Source organism: Aptenodytes patagonicus, chromosome 7, assembly GCF_965638725.1.
Source record: "Aptenodytes patagonicus chromosome 7, bAptPat1.pri.cur, whole genome shotgun sequence".
Taxonomy (NCBI): Eukaryota; Metazoa; Chordata; class Aves; order Sphenisciformes; family Spheniscidae; genus Aptenodytes; species Aptenodytes patagonicus.
In genome coordinates, this window is record NC_134955.1 from 31,297,984 (window position 1) to 31,323,357 (window position 25,374).

A 25,374-nucleotide genomic window follows, 5' to 3' on the forward strand; every position below is an offset into this window, starting at 1 on the left:
CTTTACTTATTGTTACGCAAATACAATACATCGCCTAAGTTTTAAAAACATAAAGGTCTTTTTGAAAAGGGCTGAGTGGTTTGAGTTTTGAAGATGATTTGCATTACAGACATAGTGTGAGCATCTGTCTGCGCATGTATAGGCGTAGATGCCCCTGTTGTATGCACTGACATAGACAGTGGGTTTCTGTCTTTCTTGAAATGAAGCTTATGTTGACATGTGCACTGCCCACAATATTAAATAAAACTTTGATTATGTTAAATTTGCTGCAGTAGGTACAGAATTAGAGAGGAAGCATGATATTTTTCTCACTGAGACAAGCAGAGTGGAAAATGCGTCTCATTAGCAAGCACATGAACAGCAGGGCTGCAGTGAACAAGTGGATGCCTATGAGTGAGCAGGTAAACCAGGCTTTTTGTGTAAGGAAACCCAGACCCTGTCTCTGAATGAGCTATTGTTGTTATAATCTCTCAAACTTTAAATATACAACTCCTGTTCTGTAACCAGATGGTTATTGCACTACCCTTTTTTGAGAAACACTGAAAATGAACTTCTGGTGCAGGTTTTTCAGTCATGACCAGGAGGAGGCATGCTATAAAAGCAGTAGTGAGCTGCTGAGAACGGGAAGGGCTGTGCTGCAAGGACTAGCTCATCAGGTATCAGCATTGCTGGTAGACTGTGACAGAAAGGCTCATCCATCTCTCCTTTACTAGAAGGAAGGTATACATAGTGCAAGTTTGTAAGGAGGAAGGCAGGAGGGAAGAAAGTGAGGCTGCAGGAGGTCAAACCATAGGTATGTTGGAGTGTCTTAACCCATGTTATATTGGGAACTCTCAGAGAGACTCAAAAGGGGTACTTTAAAGCACAGAAGAGGACCTTGCCCTATCTTCAGTTCTTGATAGCTGTACCTTGTAAAGAGAGGGAGAAAATGGAGCCTGAAAATGCCAGAAGGCCTTGAACAGGCTGGTGGGAGAGGAGAAACTCTCTGAATCCCACTATCTTTCTTTCTACAGGCCTCTCTGGATAGAGTTTCCAGGCGAAATAGAAACTTTTGGTGTGGAAAATGAATATATGCTGGGTAAGTAGGTGTCTTCTCATTCTCTGGAATTTGAATTAGATATTTTTGAGGTGATAGTGTTGCATGACAAAAGGAAAACATGAAAATTCTGCCCAAGACTTTTAAAAATTGTATTTTAACTGAATAAAGAACTTGAGACCTCTTTAAGGGACGCAGTTTTAACAGCACTTTGAAAATAGGGGTCATACTGAGTTCAATCTCACTAATCACTTTGAAAAAACATAGTTTTGACCTGAAACATGGAAGTTCACTATAGCAGCTAAGACCACAATCTGCTTCAGAAATGACAGTAGCAAACAACTACCATCCAAAGCTGATTGGTTTTTACTCTGATGTGGCTGGCTGCTAAAGTCAGTTTTCTCAGAAATTAAGCTTAAGAGATGAGCATGTTTGTGTAAAGCACATTCAGCCTATACAGAAAGAGAGAATGGGAGGGGAATGTTGCATTTCATTATTTTTTTGTTGCCTCTGGGCTCAAGAGTGCCTACTAATGGCCTTCAAATGACGGGACATTCACTTCTCATGCAGAAATCTGACCAAGGTAGGCAGGACACAAAAGCTAAGTGTGGTGAAGCAGAACATTTCAGAGGACTCTGGGAGTTTGGCTTGCATCACCAGTGGGCAAGAAGGGAAGAAGTTTATCAAACTGTACAGTTTATATACATTAATGTATTTTTTTTTATGAGTAAAGAAGAACAATCCGCAGTGCAATAAGCTTAAGCAGTTGTGGGGTTTTTTTACAAGGACATTCCTGTCCTCCACTCTTTTGGTTAGAAAAGCGTATTTTTTTGTTCAACCAAAGAGCAAACAGGCAGTCATCTCTTAGACTATGAGGGACCCAGAAGTGCCTCCAAGCTGCTGGGTATACAATGCAGCCCAGCTGCATCCCAGTGCCATAACAGAACAAGACCCAAGCAGCCATCAGCTCCCTACACAGGCCTTTTTTTCCAGTAGAAAGTGAACCCAAGCACTTGGCATGCCCAAGCAAGCCCCTAAAATGGCTATGGGAGGCTGACAACCCCAGAGCACACAGCTGCTTCTCCGATGAGATGCAGCCTTGAGGACCACAGCCATGTTTATGTTTTTCTCCAGGAAATGCTTTGTTGGTGCATCCAGTCACGGAGCAAGAGGCCAAGGCAGTGAGTGTTCTGCTTCCAGGATCAGAGGAGGTGAGGACGAATATGAAGCTGCTCAGCTGTTCAGCCCAAGGAAGTATTTTATACAGCAACCTTCCAGCTCCCCATCTCGTAACTGCTGTGCACTGCCGCTCTGCCAAGTGCTGGCCAGCCATTCTGTGCCACTCTGAACCTTCCTTCCATCTTGATACCTCGCATGCTTGGCTCACAGTAAATTTACTTTCTTGCTTTTCCAAGAGCTGCTGCACAAATCTCAGGTCTCCTGTAATTTAAATCTCCCCTCAAGGCTTGCTGATTCTCATGGAACACTGAAAAACAGCTTCACTAAATTGTCAATTCCCTTTTTTCATTTATTTCTCTTTGGGTTAAACTTCTCTTTTATGTGGAAGAAGAGGGATCTTTGAAGAAAGGTCATAAGGAGATCAGAGGGAAGCTGTGGGGAGGGAAAATTAAAACAAGGAAATACAAGCCTCAGTAGCCTGGGACGTGTGCAGCAAAGACTTTGACATGTACAGAGATCAGTTCATCTCTGAAGTAAAGTTATTTATCCACAGGATGGCACTGTGATCCACTCCTACACAGAGCATTTGGCTGCAGCAGCTGAGAGATGGAGGAAGGGAAGGAATTTGGGGAAAATAGTTCCTAAGGAAAAGCCCGAGACTCTAGCCAGGAATGAGAGGAAAGACAGCAGCAAAGGGGAGTGTGTGAGACCGTGCAGAGCCTTGTGACTGCACTAATGCACCTGAGGACACTTAGAGTTCTTCTCAATATAAGGAGAAAAACAGACTAGGCTCTCCAAACAAGAAAAATATTTTTATCAAGATGTCTGTGGGAATTGACTGCCTGGCACACTTAAAGCAGTTAAAACTGCTGGCAAGTGTGGTGCATGGGAAGTTTCAGATGTAGCTCTTTTTTGTGACCCGTTTTTAGCAACTTTGGTGTTAATTTTCACTTGAATATAAATAGGCTTATTCTGGAACTCAGCATATCTAGATTAGAAAAAAAGGTATTTCATTGCTTTGTACTTCCAGATGCTTTAAGACAGACATACAAGATGTTATGCAAACTGTAGAAAAGATCAACTTATTTTTGTGCTTCAGGAAGGAGAATTTATTCTTTCCATCCAGAAGCTCATTTGATTTAAAAAGTAAATGCTATTTCTTGCACATCAAATAGGTTGCTAGGAATAGTGACAGTAAGGGTAAGCAGAAGAGCAACTGCACCTGCAGAGGGAACAGATCTTGCCATATATGTCAAACGCTCATTCTTTTTTTATTTTTCCTAGATTTGGTATGATTTCAGAAAATTTAAACGAATGGAAGATCCAGGCACTCTGAAGATCCCAGTAACACTGGAGAATGTATGTTTTTGTTTTAAAATCCTACTTCCATTGAACAGAAAAAAAACCAAATAGGCTTTTGTTTTGTCAACACTCAAAATCAGAAAAGTGACATTTCAATTTCCTTGTAGGAATGTAACCTAAAATAGCTTTTGTAGGGAAGAAAAGTCCCATCTCCTTTGTTGTTAGATGGAACAATAATGTGTCCTGGTGGTAGAGAAAAGTGAGATGATGTAAGGGTGACTTCTCCAAGCAAAGATACTTCACTTGTACACATACAGGAAGATTGCTACTATTCCCATTGTTAGTTGAATAGTTTTCTTTATGTACTTGTGGTAAAAGTTCATTTCTGAGCTTTGATAAGAGCAAGCTTCAGTTATCCCTGTTCCAAGTTAAAATTATATGATCAGAGTATATGAACCTTTCTACTCTGTCTTTGCTTTTCGCAGATTCCTGTATTCCAGCGGGGCGGCACTGTGATACCTCTGAAGACCACGGCTGGAAAATCCACTGAATGGATGGTAGATATTTCTTACGAACTCCACGTGGCCCTGGACACAGAGGTACTCTGAGATGACGTTCCCTTTACAAAGTTGTCTTTTACTCCATCTGACCTTTTTAGGTCCTTGGTGCCTGTTCAATCAGTACAGTGGTATCTGCATCTGTATGCCCAATGGCTGTCCTCCACTTCTCCTATCTGGGGGGGCTCCCACCTCCCTCCCACTGTTCCTTCAAAGTGAGACTATCTGAGTATAGCAGAGGCAGAACATTTTTCTGACCTTTCTCAGCCCTCTTCTAGTCCCTTGGAGGAAGGAGCAGAGAATGAGCAGGCCACAAACTTCCTCTTGGACACAGAGGGAGAACTTCCCACAGCTGTCTTTTCTAATAAATGAGGTGACACCTGGCACCCACATCAATTTACAAAACCAAGATGTCCGCGTCTTCAGGCACTCTCAGAGCCTTCCAGGGATACAAGTTGCTAAAGAAAAATAAACACACACCCTTCACTATGAAGCATGACATATAGTGAGACACTTTTAGTTTCATTGTCCAGCCCTAGAAGCTGCTGTTAATTTGTTCTCCATCTGGTGTGTTTCACAGGCCTGTGCAATAGGTGAGCTCTACCTAGATGATGGGCATTCATTTCAATATCTCCACAAGAAGCAGTTCCTGTATCGGAAATTCACTTTCCACAAGAACATTCTCTCTTCCAGGTAACAGCAATTATGGACAAAAGCCACCAACACACTGTCATTGGGAATGCCTTTTCTAGTTCATGAGGCCTTCTTACAAATGTGGAAGTATTAGTCTCATCTATTGCTTAGTGAATTCCCAGAGCATGCAGAATCTGCCATAAAACTGCAGAGATAAACAATGTTCTGCATAAGTCTCATGGCAGCAACACATGAAATACTGAGTTGTCTCATTCTGTTTCAGTCTAGTCAAATCTACAGATTCTACAGATTTACTCAAATACAAAGAAAGTCATCAGCAAGAGTAAAGCCTATCAGAGAGACAAAAGAAGATAAACTGGGAGATTTGCAAATAGGCAACACCTGGAGTGTTTGTATTCTCTAAGATGTATTTTTCTAAGATCCTCTTCACTGAGAGGGTGGTCAGTCACTGGAACACGCTCCCCAGGGAAGTGGTCAAGGCACCAAGCCTGTCACAGTTCAACGAGCGTCTGGACGATGTGCTTAGTCATATGATTTAGTTTTAGGTATCCCTGAGAGGAGCAGGGAGTTGGGCTCAATGATCCCTATGGGTCCCTTCCAACTTGAGATATTCTGTGATTCTATGTGAGAACCACAAACAGACACCATTACATGTAGTCTCCAAAAGTCATCAACAAATGCACAATATATATTAGCATGGTAAAATACACAAGACAATCATTTGAAAGGAAGCACAACCTGCAAAGGCTGAGTGAAACAACCTAAAAGCCAAAAATAGCCGTACCCGCTTGTAAGGAAAGAGATGCTGAATATGTCGCTATGACACTTTCACTATTGAGGTGTGTTGCCCATGGGGCTGTGCAGTGCATAAATGGTGATTTTACAGGTGTTTCTTTATTCCTTCAGGGTTCAAAAATATGCAGGAGGTGGTCCTAAAACTACAAAATTTAATACAGAGCAAAACTATAGACTAGCTTGGATAATGTAGTTAAAAGTATGCTTCAAGTCTCTTTATCTGGGATATGAAATCTGAAAAGCTTAAAAATTCAGGATGGAAAAGAAAAATGTTGCTAAATTGCTAGCAAGTCTAGAAGTTGGAAAAAAGTCATTTTGAGATGAATGATAAAACATTGTGATTACTCCGGAAAGGAAAGTTTAATTTTGATTTGAGTTTTTTTAGAGCTTTTTAATAAAAATTAAATTAGTTACAAAAAGAAAGATAATTGTGCCTCAGATTGAAACACCTTACTTGAAAAAATGTTAAAATTAGCTTTATATTTATACTTCGGAGTTTTAACTACCATTTTGCAAAAATCCAGAACTTTTCTGGTTGTCAAAGCCATGCTTTTTGCCACAAAATAACTTCTCAAACTTTTTTCCTTCTAGCTTTGTGAAATCTGCTATGCAGTGATAATTTAGCTGATAATGGGAGAAAGTTTTACTTGTTTCAGGAGAAAGGTAAACAGAGGAAAGGAAACCAGTATAGGGAACTTTCAGGTTGAGACTGAAGTAGTACTTTCTCTGTATGATGCTGAACTTCTACTGATGGACAGAAACTAATGTATATGAAATGATTTTCTTTTTTCAGCTGCACGGATGGAAGCGGACAATACCACACTACATGTGTGGTTGAACGGGTGATAGTTCTGGGATTTAGACAGCAACCCACCTTTGTGATGGCCTGTTCCAAGGGTAATTAACTGACTTCTATTTCACTACAGTTTTTTGAAGTACTGTTGCTCTGCTGCCATTCACTAGAGGTGGCAAACTGACAGCTCTATAAAGGAGGTGTTACAGCATAGGGAGCATCTTTGTTTAGTTTTATTTGCTACTTTTTTGATATCGAGGACAGAATTTATTGAAAAGAGCCAGCAGCTACTCACCACTAATATTACATGCAGAACTGAAGAACACTTGCTTTGTAAGGCAAAAGATACATCAGTAAAAGTCGTTCAGAATTAGCAAGTTCAGATAACTTTGTCCTGCACAGCATATGACCAGACATAGCATTTCAAATGAAGGACCATTTGCTCAGATCTGTAAGCCTGCCTAGACTAGAACAGGAAACTGGCAGACAAAACCAGGATTACTTTTCTGTTCTCTTGCTCATTCAAAAATGTCTGGAGTTTGTGACTATGTGGGGATCTCTAGAAGTTGTGAGGGATCCCATACGGATAGGTAGTAGCATGTACAGAAAGGGCTTATCGTTTCTGGCTGCTTTCCAAGCAGGTCCCTTCACTTCGGGAATTGTGTGGATGTGGCCTTTCTGCCTCCACCTGTCAATCTCAAGGACTTTTAGGGTGCTTGGAGGAAAACCTATGCTGAAACAAGGGTTATTTTTTTCAGAAAAATCCTTGAATAGTTCCATAGTTTGATGTACCATAGTTTGAAAGGTCAGAAAAAAAGAAATAGTTTTTCCAATTCTGCTGCATTCTTATGTGTATACTGGGCAGGTTTGACTACTATTTCTTTTTTAATCAATCCTCTCCACCCATGGCAGGGACAGTCTGAATTAAAAACTGGGGGGGGAGTCACGTGTAACTGTGTTTCAGAAGGGTTCTTCTTAAATCATATAGTAAACTCTCTTGTCCTGTTCAGATGGGAAAGAAAAAGAAGTGGTTTTCACATACGATACGAAGACCTCTGCACTGACGCTGGGAAATTTAGCCCTGAGTGTTGATGCTGACTGGGAGATTTGCATCAACTGAAAGGAGACGCAACTTCTTCAGAGAATTCATTGAGAGGTTGAGGGGAAATAAGTTGGGAGGACTTAAAGCGTTCACTTGAATCCAGTCAAATCAAGGAACATATTTCCCACCCACACCCCCAAACTAATATTTCCTACAATTTTTCTTTAAAGCACTGATTTGAACTTGGATAGCTTTTCTATTCGGCAAAAGTAGTAGCACTAGGATTGTACCTTTGGGGAAAAAAGCTAAATACTATCTGCTCCAGGCTAGCTCCAGTTAGGCATTAAGATTGAGTTCTGCCTTGACTTGCACCAAAAAATCATAAATTGGTGGGGTGAGATTGTGGCTCGTTGGCATGGGGTTTAATGTAAGTATTTGGAAATCCTGGTATTCAGAGGCTGGACTACTTGAGAAGAGCAGATCCGGGCCAGTTTGACAAGCGGCATCGGTAGATATGCCAGACGCAGAGGTTATCATCAGAGTTCTGCCTGCAAGCTGCCTTGTGAAAACAAACACAGAAGGAGCCACCCAGTGTGATTACAGACACTTCCCCTTTCCAGTCCTTATGACAATGCAAAATTAGGCAGTCTGTACAGGAAAGTAAACAACAGGCTAGCTAAACAGTTCGGTCACTGAAGGTAAGGTTTGAGTAGGTTGTGCCAGTCAGTTGTGCGATGGTAAAAGACAGTAATGTGGGAGTGCGGAATTCTCTCCGATAGCTGGCTTTGAAACTGGTGTTTGGATTTTGAAAAGGCACAGGTCTACCTAAGTGCAATACTGGCTTAGGGTAGCAGCTAGACTCACGTAGAAACATTTTCCATGTTATTGCTCCCCTCTCTCTGCAAGTACTACTTAAAAAAACCTTTTTTGTTAGGAAAGAATTGGCATTTTTGGATGATTGAATGTCATTGGTTAAAGCCAACCCAGTGAATCAACTCTGCTTATGGAGAGCTCTGCTTCTCCACATCTGCTAACTCTTGCCAAGGTTTGGCTTCCTTTACACATATTTTAGTAATTTCTTGGTTACTCTTTAGTATCTGGCTGAGATTTGAGCTTGGTATTTATGAAGCAAATTTTTAATTTTAATGGGATTCATCCTGCATTTAGCCATCCCACTTCATGCTTATTTCCCCATTCTCTTACAACTCACCCTAATGTTCCCTTACCTCCTTTTCCCACCATCTCTGCAAACAGAACTGTTGTGTCCTGATGCTTTCTTCCCTTTCAAAACTAGGAGACATCCCGAGTCCCACATCCCCTACATCCTGCCTATTCCCACAGCCCTTTCCATATCAGGCATCTCTTTTTGCAGGCTACCATTGCTCCACTGCTCAAGTTGTTTGCTCCTTCCGTTTGCTACACTTGTCAACTTCATTATTTTAAAACCAGTTCTGCTTTGAGTCAAACCTGAACATGCCATCAGTTGGGTTTTGTGGATATAAAAGGGCAAAATTTACTTAATTTCTTTTAGCAAGATAAGTATTTTCTAAAAACATCAGTACATTAACTCTTAGGAAACAGAGGAGGATGGTTACCATTTTTTGCCAACTAAAGGTGACATAATAGTCCATTTGTACATTGTTCCCTACTCTTCTTACTAAGTCCCCCCTGTGCTTGGTCAGTCATTCCCACCTGCTGCTGTTTGACCTCCGCAGGGCAGATTTCTGGGAATAGCAAGTGTGAGAGCAACTGTGACTACTCCACTCCTGACTACCAAGCGCAGTTTGTTCCCCACCAGACCCTTAGGGTCCTTCTTTTTTATTCTGCAGAGCTGTTTGTCAGCCCCTTCTAGCAGGCAGTGTGAGCCTCCACTCTAGGAACTGGCAGCCTAAATACTGCTGTGCTTAATGCAGACGAGTCAATCCAGGTAGAACAGTAGCAAATAGATCTTTTACATCTGTGAGAAGAGAGACAGACCCTATTTTTCTATCAGCTTCTAAGCTGTAATTGACAAGTGCTTCTTATGTTTAAGCGTAGCAGTGCTTCTGACAGGCTATAATTATTGTCTGGAGCATTTTAATGAAATGTTTTAACTGGTATTTCTGAAGTTGGAAAGTAAGTAAAATAAAGTAACAATGAAGCGAGTTACATGCCTTATTCCTTCCAGTCTTCTTTCTACTGTTGAGAATCACTACTAAGTATTCTTCCAACGGTATCTGGTTAAAGTGAACGACTAGCTTTTATATTCTGGCCCTCAGTGTGATACCTGCACTATAGTAATTACTCCTGGCTCAAATTTTCAGTGGTATGAAGTGCCTAACTTCTATGGATTTTGATAGGAATTAGTTGCTGAAAATCATAGCAGTTGTGCCTTTAGATCTGAGGAAATAAATTTCAAAGAATATAATTTACATTGATATTTGTAGCAACTCACATACTTTTCCACATATTTATGCCATAAATGAAGAAATAAATTTATAGTATACCTTTATAAAAAAAGTAATTGAATTCAATTAGTGAAAACAACTGGAGATAAAACTTCTTAAAAATTAAATAGAAAGATTGTCATCCATGTAGTTCACTTTTGCTCTGTCTGAACAGGTCAACTATTGGGGTACTTCTGCTTCTAAGAAATTCCATTGCAAAAGGTGGTTTAATTCCTAATGGGCAAAGGGTTTATTTTGCTGTTTGTAGCAGACAATACCTTTATTGAACAGGTATAACCACGAAATACTCCTGAACATCTGTAAAGAGCAACATTGACTTAGAAGTGAGAAGCACATGTCCACCTGCCATTCCCTATGCAGGCAGCAGCTGAACTGTTAGCTGTAGCAGCAGGTCATACCGTGACACTTGCTGACCATCCCAAGAAAAAAAATAAAATATAGAAACACTGCTAATCCTTCATTTGGTCCTTCCCAGCAGCCCATGAGCAGTTTGTCAAATATCACACCTGTGCTACTGACCTTCCTGAAACAGAGCTCTGTGTATGAGATGTAATAGATGAGTTTTTGTATTGGGTAAGAAGGGAGAATATGAAAGAAAGAACATATGCATAGCCTCCAAAATGAGCGTTTTTGCTGAAGCTGTGCAGTGAGAGGCCCTTGCATCTCACTACTTGCATTGCTCTTGAAATACCCTGGAAAGAGTGACACATGGCTCTGCCAAGCTGTCCTGCAAAGTAATGTCAAATATGAGACCTGCAACCCTTGCATCTAAATCAAATGAGGAAGTCATCAATTCTGCATCTGGACAACCCACCCTGAAGCAATTGCATTCCTGTTTCCATGAATACTTGAATCTGTCCTTTCTGATCGCCCTGTTGGTGCAAGAAGGCTTGCAATCATGATAAAAAGAAAAGGATTTAGGCCACCATTAGAAGACTAAGGATTAATACTCCTAGAGGTTAGTCAAGCTTGCCAACTATATTACCTTCTTTAAAAGTTCCCCTAGTGGAGCTTTTTTAATGAGCTGTAGAGACTGTCCATTGTACTGTTGATTTGAAATGTGTAAACCAAGCAAATGGCTGAGAAGGAAAAAAGAATCAGTGCTTTGGAAAGCACCATAGTACTAGGGCAGAAGGTCAGCAATGTGTACATGAGCCAGAATCCAGAGACTGGTGTCATTAGGCAAAAATAACACTGATGTCATCATGTGATTTAAGACTCCCCAATCAAACAAAAATCAAGGTGTTAGGGGGCTTTTCTTGACACACAAACAGTGTCACCTTTTAAAGAACTGGGTTATAGAGAAGAGCAACATGTGTTTAGATTTTCTTTCATGGAGACTGTGAGTTTGTCCATTATACCACTGTTGTGTGACAAAATAAATGTGCAAAGTCAGACATCTCCTCTAAGACTGGTATATCCTAACACACACAGAATGGCCCAGTTTCCACATGGGGCCCCTTAGAAACTTTTCTGCCCCTGTATGAAAAGGTACCTTTTACATGGGAGGTAGCTATCACCAGGTGAATCTTAGTGCTGGCAAGCTGCTCTCTAGAGGAGCCAAACCCAGCTGGCAGGTATTGACCTGACCTCAGTAGCATCAAATAATTACCTTTTTCACCATTAGGAGCATGTCTTCACATAATCCTCTCTACTAGTAAAAATCGATATATATCTATTTTTATATATATATATAAAAAATCGCTATATCCTGAGATAGATATATATAGAGAGATATATAGATATATATATATCAGGAGTGTCAGGACTAGTTTATTGGCCGGCAGTACTTCATAAGTGCGTTCCCAAACCAGCAGGAGTTTAGCTTCCAGTTTTACTGTTCTCTCTACTGAAGGAAAAGATGAGCTGCTTGCACCAGGAGTCAGCCTGCACAGGGAGCCTGTCCCGGGAACATGCCTGGGCCTCGGCAGGAGCCACGCAGAAGACTGACACCATCTCACTAAGCCCCTCCCTCTCACTTTCCCTCCCTCTCTCTTTGCCTGTAGTTATTTTTAGATTTCACGGGTTAAAGCTTGTCCCTTCTGAACGCTTATACACACAGGGCAGGCACACACACATGCTGTAGATAACTACAACTCAGGCACAGGAGTTAGCCAACAGATTATCTTGTTCCACATCAAGGAATAAATTCTGTTTTCTTATGACAAAATACTGCCCTTTGAGAGGATGCACAACGTGCTCAACCACATGGAATTTTGTTGCTTGCAGATTTGACTGGGAGACTTTCAACGGATAGAAAAAGCGGTTTACACAGGAACTTCCTCTTTTCTTGAATTTCCTTCTAGTTTGCAAGATCTTTCAAGCAAGCTTTCTTTCAGCATTTGCTTTCAGCCTGATTCCCATGCCGTCCGCCATAAATGCAGCAGTGGCTCAGCAGACAGCTGCTGGGTCAGTTCCCAGTGCTACTATTAGCACTACAACTGAAGGTGCGGGTGGGGGCACAGGGGGGATTTATTCTGCCATTATAAGTCGCAACCAGCCCATTATTGGAGTAAAGGAGAAGACCTATGAAGAGCTTCACAAGAAGTGCCTGGAGAAAAACATTCTCTATGAAGATCCTGATTTCCCACCGAATGAGTCCTCCCTCTTCTATAGCCAGAAAATCCCCATCAAATTCGAATGGAAAAGACCACGTGTAAGTAACATGTTTGCTGTGTGCCTTTTCCTTTCTGTAAATTGTAGTATTCACCCTGAGCTTACATTTTTGCAGAAAGTGTGTGTCGGGGGGGTGGGGGGAATAAGCTGGAAGTATATTTCCTTAGAGCTCTCCTGGACGACAACTAGCTAGGACTGTGGAAGCTCAGAGAGTGTGTATATAATGACTAAAATACAATAAACCAAAATGAAACAAAAAAAAGACACGGAATGAAATATGTAGAAAAATAAATACGGAATTTAATTTTCTTCTTGCATGATTTGCTAGGGATTTTTTTGTCTGAAACTACCAAAGAAAAATTCTCCTCATTCTGCAACAAGTTACTGGGTTTGCTGAGGCTTAACTTTTAAACACTACCTTATGTCACTTACGACTTTAGTATTCTGCTGGTTTCCTGATCTGTGAAAATAAAAGGGCAGGTTATGGTCTGAAACACGCTTTTATTCAGTTGTTTGTCCCAACATCGTTTAGCCAACTTGCAAAGGTTGTTTAGCGTATTATCCACTTACCATGAATGTGGGTGTTGTAATCACTATGGGGACTCACTGCCTAGTAATTCCATTTTTTTTCCTACCTTGTGGGCGTTTCCCACCCTGAGTCTCTCTCACAGGCAGAGGACTAATTCCTCAATTCCCAATTGATTCCCTGTCCTACTGCAGGAGGAGTTATCCTCTTTCCCTGTCATTCCTGCTGGGCGGCTGTTCCCCTCCAGCGAGGCAGCCCCCGGGACACTGCCTCAGCCCCTGCCGTCCCCTGTCCGGCAGCGAGGACGTGGTTCTGAGGAGCTTCCCCAGCTCCCTCTCTCTGGCAGTTTTTGGCCGCCTCTTCTAGATTTGCCATACTTCCCCAACACCCAAATCTGTGCTTCAATGGCAAAGTCAGTGGTGATAGATAAAACTAACCACAGGAACGTAACTAAATAGCAAAAGACCAGGAGCTCTTGTGGGTAGCTGTTACAGACGCAGAGGAAGGCCGTGTGCCGCTGTCATAACAACAATGTGAGCAACATGGGGGGAGCAACATGACTCCCCCATCTGCCGTGCCCTGTGCGTATGTGCTCTGTCATTCCTTCATCATCACCACGGCTGCATCGGCTCCTGGAAATGTGTGTAAATGAGTTACATGCAGCTGCAAGACAATCATCTCAAAGGGATGGGATTTCCCCTGTTTCTACAGAAAGGAAAGCGATATAGCAGTACAGTGGATGAGTGCCCGCACCCAGGGGCAGACAGACTGCAAGTGTGCATATGAAAAAGCATCAAAACATAAAAACCCCCACAATGTAACCTCAGACTTGTCTAATATAACTGAGCACGCACAGATCAAGCCTTCTTTTTTGGGAAGGTTCAGACTTCAGGGCCTCTATCCCAAAGATATTTCTTTAAGCCACTCATTAACAAATAAGTTTGGAAGCTCTATACTTATTATTCATGTAGCAACAACAAGCTGAGGACTGTGTAAGACTCAAAATACAACCTAAACTTCAAAACCAAAGCTATCTGTGTTCTTTTGACACAAGTGTTCAGGCACCTGACCTATTTTTGGTGCCAGCTTCAGGTAGAGCAGAGGCAGGAGATCCAGAGAGCTGCAGTCTGTGCCTGCCGAGTACTGGCATGCTGTGGGATGAGGGATCCAGTCAGTCCTGGTCCCGATAGAGATGGCTGTCCTGCCGGGGACACACTGGGGCTGATTTGTAGAGATGCCTGTGCCTTCTGTTGCAAATGTGTTGTTTTCAAGCAAACCCTGTAATTCAGGTCATTGCTGTACCCCGTAGGTCCCCAAAGAGGAGAGACTCACATATAACGCTTCTCCTTTTATAATGTGTCCCCTACCTTGTCATCCATACCACAACTGCAAAGTGAGACTTCTCTTGTGCACTGATGCAAAAGACCTGTATCTATTGGTGCCGATCTCAGATTGACCCAGGACTTTGCTTCACCGGACTTTGAAACTGTAGGTTATATAGCGCTGGTAGGAGGCCTTGTCTGATAATATTATATACACGAATAGCCACAATGGACATGTTAACATCATAAAGTCAAATGAATATGAAGTAGTAATACTGGGCTAAAGAGTATTTTGCTAAGAGATTAAAGCAATCATTGAAGCACCAAATGTAAAGATTCGACTGCACAGGCCGTGTTTTCTAACAGTCTGTAAAGATGTGGACAACTTCTGTTCTTACTAAATTGCCATGGCATTTTTTTAGCAAAGAAAGCGACTAGCTTAAAAACTATAGTCTTATAAAGTGATTTTTAATCGCTTTGAAATTCAGGTCAAACTTGAATTGAATCAGACTTCATAATGTATTCTAAAAGAAAACAAAATACCAGACAGTTCAGAAATCCTAAGAGAATATCCTAACACTGGCTTCACTGTAGATCCTTTCCCTGATTTCTATAGCATATTGCATATGCCACATAACCCCAGAAATAGCAAATAAACAAGTGATCAATGTGCTCTAAGATCTCATTTAAAACAGAGAGCTGGGAAATAGGCAACCTGTTCCTGACTGCCTCTGGCTTTCTGAGTCACCTTAGTCATGCCACCTAACCAATTTGTATCCAAGCTCCCCCCCGGCCACCTGAGATCAATGTATGAGAATACAATAAGATTAATGCTGGCCTTAAATGAGCATTATTTGCGATGACATGAATCCACGTGGGATTGTTGAGTGCGAGTTTTTCCAGAAGCTCCAAGTATTATTTGAGGAATCACAAAGTTAATCTAAAGGGCATGTGTTTGCCAGTTACCAACACTGTAACCAAGCACTGATGACGGTGCCATTCATCAGCTGAATGCTGAGCTCCTTCTTCGCTGTAGCTCTCAGCATACTGTGCTGACATATGGAAAGGCTATGAGTCTGCTTTTGCCCTTGGGATTTACATGGACCGCACAGCAAGTCAGCCAGATGGATGACACTCCCCCGATCCCCGGCTCTGAGCTGAGGTCCCCACTGAGACCAGCATGGGCAACTCCCCCTCCCACGTGTGGGCTGCTGGGACCTGGGGTCTCTCCGCTTCCCCTGGCAATGGCCGTGCTGTGACTCGACCTTTTCCTCAGGGCTCCTGCAATTCATTACTGAGGTGGTGAGAGGTGTCCAGCATCCCAGCTCCAGAGCTACCCCTTGCTCTCGTGTGCCAGGCCCTACAGGCTCTTCTCTTTGCAGTCGGTGCTACCTGGAGATCAGGTCCTCCTCCGCTACCTCCAGAAACGATTGGCCTCTGCTGCTGCGAGGGCAGCAAGGGCACAAGGACTGGTCTTGTGCCTTACCGTCAGAAGGACGGCTGCCATGCAGGGCAGCTGTGAGCCTTGGCATGGGGGCGGCAAGAAGGCCCCTGTAATTCTACCCAGCTAGTGACTGCCATGCCACGACATGAATGCGCGGAGCAGACCTCCTAACACTCAATTTGGGCAAAAGCCAAGTGACAGCCCTGAAAGTTTCCCTGAGTAAAGACTGCAGAATCCATCCAGTGTTTCTGTTCAGAGTATGCATGAGTGTGGTTTAGGTACGTAGAAGGGAAATAAAATCTCCCTCAGCTAATGCAAATATTAAATCCTTCGCTCACCCATGGAATGTAAGAGAAGCCCAAGGAGCCGTTGTCCACCTGCACCAGGTTATATCCAGCTCAGTGACGGGCTCTGCTCAGCTTTCTTAACGGCCTCAGCCGCCCACACCTATGCTGCCTGCCAGAGCTTCTCTCAGCTGAGAGCAGGGACGAGGTCGCCGATCTTTGAGAGTTGAGAAAAAGTCTGTATTATAACATAATGCAGAGTATCAAGAGGTCCTGCTGCAGTCCTCTTTGGCTCTAATGACACTAGGACATTAATAGGCAGGCTCTGCCGTGACGCTGTGCTTTCAAATGCACCATTGTCATTCTCCTTGCTCACAGCCTGGAGGTCACAGCATTAACTGCCAGATTCAATGACTTCCCTATGGTGGTCCTCTCCGTAGCCAAGAAAATCAGCAGGAGGAGCTTTCTTTTCATAACGAATACAAATCAAATCACATCAGCAGACTAGTGGATTTTGCTTAGAATGGAAAGAATCAGCCAGATCATCTGCTGCACAGGTGTGAAGCTGTTTGAATTTAGTAATCACAAAATGTGTGCCTCTGCAGGCGGTACCACAAAGCAAAGACGGCAGTTAGTGCCACCAAGGCAGGACTTTCAGATGAGGGTAATCCACCTCTGAAACTCTAAAACCAGCTTGGTGTCTGACAGCGTCGAGCTCTGCCTTGAAGTCTGCAGCACAGCCATTTAATAGCATGGTCTAGACCATGAGAGGTGAAGGGAGAACCATGAGGCTACAAATTGTCTTAGGCAGGCCAAAGAAGATGCTCCCTCTACCTGATAGGATCAGTTTAGGGAATTTACTTAGAATGCCATAGTTTATTAACAGCAGTTTTTAAAGGAATGGATGCCTTTTGCTGCAACAGTATAAGCTGACTGGAGGATTTTTCCTGACACAGAAGAAAAGCTAATGAAAATGTAACAAAGGTCAAATGCCATTTTTAGTTGCATGCTGCCTTTGCGTTTTCCAGTGCTCCCTTCCAACTGACTCATAAGTACCCTCTGCCCAGAAAGCAGCATGCACTACTAATGGGTTTTTCCTAGGATTCTCTGTCTCCCTTGCTCTAACTTTGACTCTTTGTAATGAAATTACAGTCCGAACTGAATCAACCCAGTGAACGCAAAGGTCCTTCGGACAGTACCAAGGCAGGCTTAGGCACTCAGATCAGAGGAGACACTTTTTAGATGAATCATTGCATCAATGAAGTGCAGCCTATGGGGATTCTCTGTGATAACTTGACCTGAGAGATGAAGAGCAATCCCTTGCTCAGCCAGGAAGACTGGAAGGACAGACCTGCCACCTGCATCTTGAACACCAGGTCATCTCGCTCTGCTGACTGAGTACTTTTCACCAGCCTTGGAAGACCTTGAAACCTTTCCCTGTAACTTTGGCTGTACTCAGCACAACTATCACAGCTGGAGATGAACTAGAGTAATACAATATTAAAAGCATATCCACAGTGTACTAAACGCACCTGGCCACCATAAAGAAATGCAAGAAAAGCATTTCTGTCATAGCTAAATCAGTCCATATGACAATTGTATGATTCCTTCCTTTGCATTCTTTTACCAACCATCCTCCAAAGCGAATGAGCCCAAGATGCAATAAATTGCACTAAGGAACAACCATCGCTGTACATTTAGTACTTGGAAACACTTAGGCACCATCTGACTACCTTCACCTAAAACACAGCGTGCTGGATTTCAGAGCTTGTTACTTCAATAGGAACAGGATCAAGCTAAAATACAGTAACAGAAGTTGAAAAAAACGCAGTCAAAAAACCTGGCATCTTGCAGCTAGTTTTCAGGAGAGCACCACAACAATGTGAGGAAGAATATTTTCAACAAAGCAAGTGGGTGGAGAAAAGCATGAAGGCATCTCAAACAGCTTCCTTGACAGAACTGAACCCCAGGACAGCTGACCGAGGCCCAAAATAACAGGACAATCCCTCCATTCCCTCCCTTGAGGAGAATAAGGTGACTGCTGGGGGGCAGCCGGAAGCTGGTCTCTATCTGACTATATGACTAATCCAAATATTTACATCAAAGCAACTCTGCTGATTACTGTGAAGGAACAAAAAAGTGGGCTCAAGCCAAGTGAAACTACTAGACCTGAAACATGAGTCTGGGAAAATCCAGGGCTACCCTGACGACATGGGAAAAAAGCTTTAGACCACAGAGGTAGCATCAGCTGCCTGTACTGCCACACAAGCAACTGTCAGTTGTTTCTTCTTTCTCCTCCCCACTCCAGCCCTGCCATCTTCCAGCAGATTGGGTTCTTGGACTATACTTCCCCATTTGCAGCTGCTCAGGGAAGTGGTCCTCAGGTTGCAATATCTTTCTTTCCCTACCCTCACAAGAGATGGGTCCAAAAGTTAAGCGTCTTCTTTTTCTTCCCCATACCAAGTGTTTGAGTAATAGAGATGAGATAAAGCAGGGACTTTTTTTTCTCTGTAGGACAGGTTGTACCTACTTCTTCCCTTGTTCCCCTACTTCTTTCCTATACCCCACGGTTCTTTGTTCCATATAGAAAAGGTTCTATGTAACCCTGTAATAGTCCCACCTCATTTGCTGGTAGTTCCTATGTAGTCCTTCCCTCCCTCCCTGAGCAATTCCTCAATTATTTATGCCTCTACTGCATCTTGTGCCCATTCTGTACTAGTATAAATACTGACAAACCCAATACATTGTCCCAAGTGCAGGACAAAAGAAAAGCTTCCTGTCCTCAGAGACAGATGATATCTGTATACATTTCTGAATGCAGCATTGGCAATTAAATTCTGCAACATGAGGAAAAGAATAAAATCTTTTAACCAGCAATTGATTACTCATGAGAATTAAACATCTGATCCCAGGCAAATTTTAAGGAGGAGTATTACTGGGGTTCATTCCTGATGAAATGCATTCTTCAACCCTATTAATGCCCCAGCATATTAGTTACTGCAAATTGGACACCTTAAACCTGCAGTCATTTTTAAAGAATTTAGTCTGGTCCCCTGATGCTCTTTCCACCTACCTGCTCTCCTGTCTCCTCCAGTGGTTTTTTTTCATTATTGTGTAGAAAAATATTTTTCCCTATTCTTCTCAGTTTAATGTGTTTGAACCCCGTACAGAGGGAGCCTCCCAGGCTAGCTATTAGACCCTGAAGATACATGGAGAAAACTCTGGAACATCCAGATTCCAAAACATTTTCTTAGTGAAACTCTGCAGCTGAAAACTCTGCAAGAGATTTTGATATCCACAAGCTATCCTACAAGAAAACATCATCCTAAAGCAGCCTTTATTTCTGCGGCAAACAGGCATCATAATGCATGCTTTTCCTGCTCATCCATCTGTTTATATTTTGCAGGAAATCTGTGAGAATCCACGGTTTATTATCGGTGGAGCCAACAGAACAGATATCTGCCAAGGAGAATTAGGTATGAAATTCTTACTTCAACTCTGTCTGCATCACTTAATTTTCTTTTGCTTCCAAGGTGATATTTGAAGTTGTCTGTCTCAGTATACCACTACACATCTACTGATTTCTTCTGTCTATAGGAAATCATTGATATCTGCATAGTAGCAATCTAGGGAAGAACTTTAAGCAAAAGATGCTTTGCAAGGTGTTTTGCTTTTCATGAACTAATATCATGAGTGTGTTACAAAGCACCATTTGGCCTTTTGGGCTTTGAGGAGGGACAAAATTAGTTAAGACAAGAATAAGAGATAAAGAGAAGGATTTATTTGACTGAGAGAGAAATCTAATCAGCTACTGTTGTATTTTTTCAGGTATTTAGTCCTGTTATTTCCATGCAGGAGCTTCTGAAGGCCTCCAGCTAAGTGTGCCTTGTACTCAAGGACAACCCCTATATTGAAGACCTTAAGCTCAGATACTCAGATATGTAGAGCCGCTACTTAGGTACAAGTGATGCCTCTGCAACAGTCGTCCATGCGGCACTCACCTGCACTGCTTTGTAAAGTCATTCCCCACTCAGCTTTCCCATGTCTTTCATGGTTTTATAACTTCTCCTGTGATCTTTTTCCTAAGCCAATACATCCTAATGTGTTAATCTTTTCACTTAAGTGTTGTTCTGTGCTTGTGACTGCCCTCATCACCTTCCCAGTACTTTTTCTTGTTTTTAAAACTGTCTTTCTTTTTGAGGTGACCAGAACTTCACAGTTGCCAAGGTGTGGATGCAAATGAATTTATGTGCAAAATATGTTCTCTCTTTTGTCTTCCATTCCTTCCCCAACTACACATAGTATTGTTTACCTTTTTGACTTCTGCTGAACATTGGATAGTTTAGAAAACTCCTGTTCACAGTGGACTTCACATCCTTCCTAAGGGGAAATAGGTAACTTAGAATGTACTGCTCTATGTATAGAGTTGGCTTTCCAAAATATATACTATATGTATTTCTATATGTTTTATCACTCCACCAGTTTCATAAATTTTCTTTACAATCCCCTGCAATCAGGTTTAGTTTTCACTACCTCGTATAATTCTCTCACCACACTAATTCACACTGCTCAGGCAAGCTTACCCTATAACCTCTCCTACAGTAGCGGCTAGGAGGTTTTAATTAAGGGTTGAGGCATTCTTTGCTGAACACAGAAGTACTATGGGAGAAAGTCACTTTCCCAGAGCTCCCACAGAGGCAGCAAACTTGTGCAAGAGTCTGAAGGAGGAACTGAAAAGTGCTAAAGGGGACAGTGTTTACAACAGTGCAGACAGATTCAAAAAGAGGAAAATGTGTCAGAGCAATGAAGCAGGAAAGAGGCCCCACGGAACGATGATTGGGACAGTGGGTTATCTTGAGAGCAGAAAATGAAAATGAGAGACTGAACCTCAGCTGTACAGAGCTTCACCTGGGAGAGTGTTATCTCTCAGCTGGTCTCTATTCTAAGCTTGGAGGGAGAACTAATGTGGGAAGTCAGATAGATAGGCATTCACACAGGGAATCTTAACACAGGTAACAGTGCTCATCAGATTTTAGGCTTTTTCTAAATTACAGTGAACATCATCTCTTTAACAGGTGTGTACCTAGCCATGAATGATGCCAATGAGCATTTCCAGAGCACAAATAAATAAAGTGCTAAAGTACTGCAGGACACATGGAGAAGAACCCTCTCCTGAAAGGCGATGGCATGCTCTACTGAGAATTAACGTGCCACTTTGCAGTATCTCAGGTTTCCCCTTTGATTCTAGTTGCTCTGTCTTTTCATTTTGTCTGCTGCTTCTGCTTGTTTACAGGTGACTGCTGGTTCCTGGCTGCCATTGCTTGCCTGACACTGAATAAAAAACTACTCTGTAGAGTCATACCTCATGACCAGTCCTTTATACAAAACTATGCTGGCATCTTTCACTTCCAGGTGAGTCCCTTCATCTAGCAGGAAGCAGATGTAACTGTATTTACCCAAGAGAGAGCTCAGCTCTCGGGCGCGCTCTTCCCTCTCGCTTCTCCACCCTTTGGAAGTGTAAGCGACAGTGGGGAAGGAAGAGGGATTGAATTGCCTCACCCTAAACTCTTCCAACAGGGCAGTCACAGAACGGCCAGCCCATACAGGCAATTAGGGAGCATTAACCCACCAAGGAAGTATTTGCAGATCGCTGTGTCCTGCATGTAAGGGATAGCAACAGGTGCCCAGTCCTGCCTCGCTGCTCAGATGCAGCGCTACAGCCAGCATAGACACACTGGTAGTTGGCAAGAGCATCTATTTTTAGGCCCACAAGCAGCTGGCCTGTCAAAAACAAGTTATTGAAGAACCACTTATTCAGAAAAGATTGACTGCTTTCCATATTTCCCTTGGCTGTCCTAAGGGACCTCTCACTGTCCCGCACGCGTTGCCAGGGGGAATTCAGCCCGGCTGCCTCCCACCCAAGGGCCATTGCTTTTTGCCACATTGCAAAGCACTTAATTTCCACATTTCTCTTCTCTCAGCCTGGCTTTTCAGCCAGGCTCCCCCTCCCTGCCCCAAACCAACCCAGAGTTTTTTTCTGTTTGCCTTTATTCAGTTCTGGCGCTATGGAGACTGGGTGGACGTCGTCATTGATGACTGCTTACCAACGTACAACAACCAGCTGGTCTTTACCAAGTCCTCCCAGCGCAACGAGTTCTGGAGTGCCCTCCTGGAAAAGGCCTATGCAAAGTAAAACGACCCGCCGGACCGTGCCGGGCTCCCCGCTGAGGCTTTGGCTGGGGAGGTGGTTAAACCACTGTGTACAGGACCTATAATGAGCACATAGACAGGCTCTGAACATACCAGTGCCTTTTCCCATAGATTCTCATGCCTCAGAATTAGGGATGGGGTAAAACATATTTTCTAGGGGGTTTTGCTACTCATTCAGAGGTCCACATTTGATTCTCAACATCTCTTTTTTTTTTTTTATTTGATGTGTGCAGGTGGCGCATTTTAAAACTTTTAACTTGAGGGTTACCAAACAGATGGTTTGTGGGATTTTTTTAGTGTGTATGTTTACATATCTTTATTTATACACATACATAAGATAATTATATATTATGTATAAAATAGGTAGGTATCTTTATCTATGTAAAAGACAATCTTATTTTTCTTTTCTCTTTCCAAGACTCCATGGGTCATACGAAGCTTTGAAAGGAGGCAACACCACCGAAGCCATGGAGGACTTCACTGGAGGAGTCACAGAGTTCTACGAGATAAAGGATGCCCCTAAAGATACCTATAAAATCATGAAACATGCCATTGACAGAGGATCCCTCATGGCCAGCTCCATTGATGTGAGTCCGTATGATCTTTGCAGATGAGCCATAAGAAATGGCAGAGGAGAGTGACCTCTCCATCCATAATCAAATATATGCCACTTTTTGGAACTGCTTGGTTTAGTCCACATAGCAAACATCCATTTCTAGGAGATGGAGTAATCTTCACTAGACACCACCCACTGGCAAATAGCAAGTGCCAAAAGGGAAATGAACAGAAGCAGAACATGGAGGTGGGAAGAAGGGGTACGATCAGCAAAACCAGCACCCCTCACCCTCAGTGCCCTCGCTCAATAAAATTAAGTTAGTAGGGGGGTACCGCAACTCTATTAAGACACAAACCTTCATGTCAAAGATGCTAAGTGTGCAAATGCTTGGGAAATCAACCCTTCAATGGCCAACATAGTCTTAAATTGTCTTCATTTACTGTGGTTAATTTAAAAGTGAAAGTAAAAAAACTAGCTTCAATAACCAATATGGAGTATGAAGTTGCAGTGAAGGCAGAAGAACAACCAGTCCTATCAACCACTGTAGATAAGTATGGACCATCTAACACGTAATGAGAGAGAAGTTATCATTTACCACTCATCTTTCTTGTATCATTTCTGTTCTCTCTCCCTGCCTCATCTTTCTGCATGATACTTTTCTCCCATTCTCTGTACCAGGATAACCTAGGCTTTTCCTACGGATCAGCTCCTCGGAGTGACATTGGGGAACTGATTGCTCGAATGGTGAAGAATCTAGAAAACGCGCAGATGACTCACTCCACTGTAGACTATCAGGGGACAGACGAAAGGCCAGCCTGGGTTCGTATATTTCTAGCAGTGGTTGACTTCACAGGGCTTTTATTTACAGACAGAACAGTTAGAGAAACATATTATCTATGCTCTTAAATCCTTATTTGGCTTCACTGAGTTGTCCCAACACTAAAGACCTGTTCTTACAGGTGCTATTTGACATATGTATTAAAGGATTTCAGTCCTTTCAAACACAGTGACTGACACTAGAGGGCTTTGCTGATACTGGGGCAAAGGGCTGTTGGCTTGTAGCAAAGGCTTATAATTTCTAGAGCTTACCTGTACAGTAGAAATGGAGAGCAAAATCATATCAAATATGTCAAAGCAGCACATTGGTTATTGTATTTGCGAACTGGACATGATTAGTGGATTTTATAAAGTCCCTCACTTGCAAAAGATGGAGGGAGTGAGAAAATCAAAATACTAGAATGGAACAAGATCCCGGAGTGTGGAGGGGGTGTGAAAGAAAGAAAAAGCAAGCTCTGCACGGCTCTCACTCCAGGCACAAAAGCTCTTGGTAAACTTATTTTGAGACAGAGTGCGCTACAGAGCTCTGCCCACCAATGGAGGAGAATCTGCTCTCGGGATGCTTCTTTTAGATTACTGCCTTTAAGATCCTCATTTAAAATGCTTAATAAGGAAAATGAAAAACGTGTTGAGTTTTACATGTGTGATAAAATACAAAGTAACTCCAGTGTAACTAAGTATCTAGCAAAATAGAGAGAGGGATGTTAAAACTGTTAAAGGAAAATCCCCTATTGGGAAACTTAAAAGCTTCCAAATCTGTAGAGGGACATGTTGCTTTCTCCTTCTCTCTGTCAGGCAGCTGTCACACCTTGCCCTTTAGGGAGATGCATTTCCATGACAATGAAATTAGATCTCTCGCTTTACAGAGAGAAAAAAAAACAACACCCACCCCAATTACATCATCTAAAACTTTTGGTTGCACAAACTGTCTTCTGCATTTGCAGCAGAAATAGCTGATTTTTCCTCCTTTGACACCCATATTTAGTCTTCCTAAAAGACTGAAATGGTGTAATTCTTTGGGAAAGCCCACTATGACTGTCTTGTTTTGCAAGCATGACTGCCCAAATCACCCATGTTTTGGGAGGAATTTCCTCCCCAGTGACTGTCTACTCAAAGAAGGTTGGAAAACTCTCTATAGTTGCTGCCTCGGCGGATGTTTTGCTGCTGGTTATTACACACTCCTGAGCCATCACCAGAAAAAAAAAAAAAATCATGACTCTTGATGGAAAGAGGCAGATAGTGCAGACTTCAGAAGCACTTTAGAGAAGTGGCCCAGGGCACCAGCAGAAGTTAATATTCTTAAACAGAAAAGAGAGAAAAGGGTTCTGATAAGTAATGATGGCAACAACATGAATAGAAATGAAGAAAAAAGGAAATAGATATGAGGTTATAGGCATAAAAAGTATGGAAACAGGAGCAAGGGGGAAAAAAAAGAAACAGGAGCAGAAGGGAAATAATGGAAAATAATTGTGACAGCCAGGAAATACTTGGATGAGATCCTCCCTGTGCAAGCTGAGAATGTATCTCTGTGACCTTACTAATTCTCTGTTTCCAGCCCTGCCTTTCTCATGCCCTCAGATGTGTCTGGCAGAGTTACTGGCAGGGCTCTCAGAAGGGATGGCAGAGTTACCGGCAGGGCCCTGCAGTCATCTCTCAGTGACAGACGTAATGGAGGAGGGGAACTTTTGCACATGGTCCACGTGCGTGTAGTGGAGCATTCCCTTCCCACCGTTCTCAGTGATCTCTCCTACAAACACAGCGGACTGTGTGCACC

The 25,374-nt window shown here is 42.6% G+C and overlaps 2 protein-coding genes across 2 annotated transcripts in view; both read left to right on the top strand.

Annotated features, from left to right (window-relative positions):
• The window catches only part of GANC (glucosidase alpha, neutral C), a 29,621-nt gene extending 18,419 nt beyond the window's left edge, over positions 1–11,202 (top strand). The window contains exons 18-24 of the mRNA XM_076344669.1: positions 1,014–1,078; positions 2,171–2,247; positions 3,500–3,574; positions 4,003–4,116; positions 4,655–4,767; positions 6,317–6,420; positions 7,327–11,202. Coding sequence (XP_076200784.1) covers positions 1,014–1,078; positions 2,171–2,247; positions 3,500–3,574; positions 4,003–4,116; positions 4,655–4,767; positions 6,317–6,420; positions 7,327–7,436 — 658 coding nt within the window. The 3' untranslated portion in view covers positions 7,437–11,202. The remainder of the gene's footprint in view (positions 1–1,013; positions 1,079–2,170; positions 2,248–3,499; positions 3,575–4,002; positions 4,117–4,654; positions 4,768–6,316; positions 6,421–7,326) is intronic.
• Positions 11,203–11,576: 374 nt separating this feature from the next.
• Positions 11,577–25,374, top strand: part of CAPN3 (calpain 3) — a 30,857-nt gene continuing 17,059 nt past the window's right edge. The window contains exons 1-6 of the mRNA XM_076344671.1: positions 11,577–12,461; positions 19,404–19,473; positions 21,291–21,409; positions 22,053–22,186; positions 22,626–22,794; positions 23,442–23,582. Of these exons, the coding sequence (XP_076200786.1) occupies positions 12,168–12,461; positions 19,404–19,473; positions 21,291–21,409; positions 22,053–22,186; positions 22,626–22,794; positions 23,442–23,582 (927 nt within the window). The 5' untranslated portion in view covers positions 11,577–12,167. The remainder of the gene's footprint in view (positions 12,462–19,403; positions 19,474–21,290; positions 21,410–22,052; positions 22,187–22,625; positions 22,795–23,441; positions 23,583–25,374) is intronic.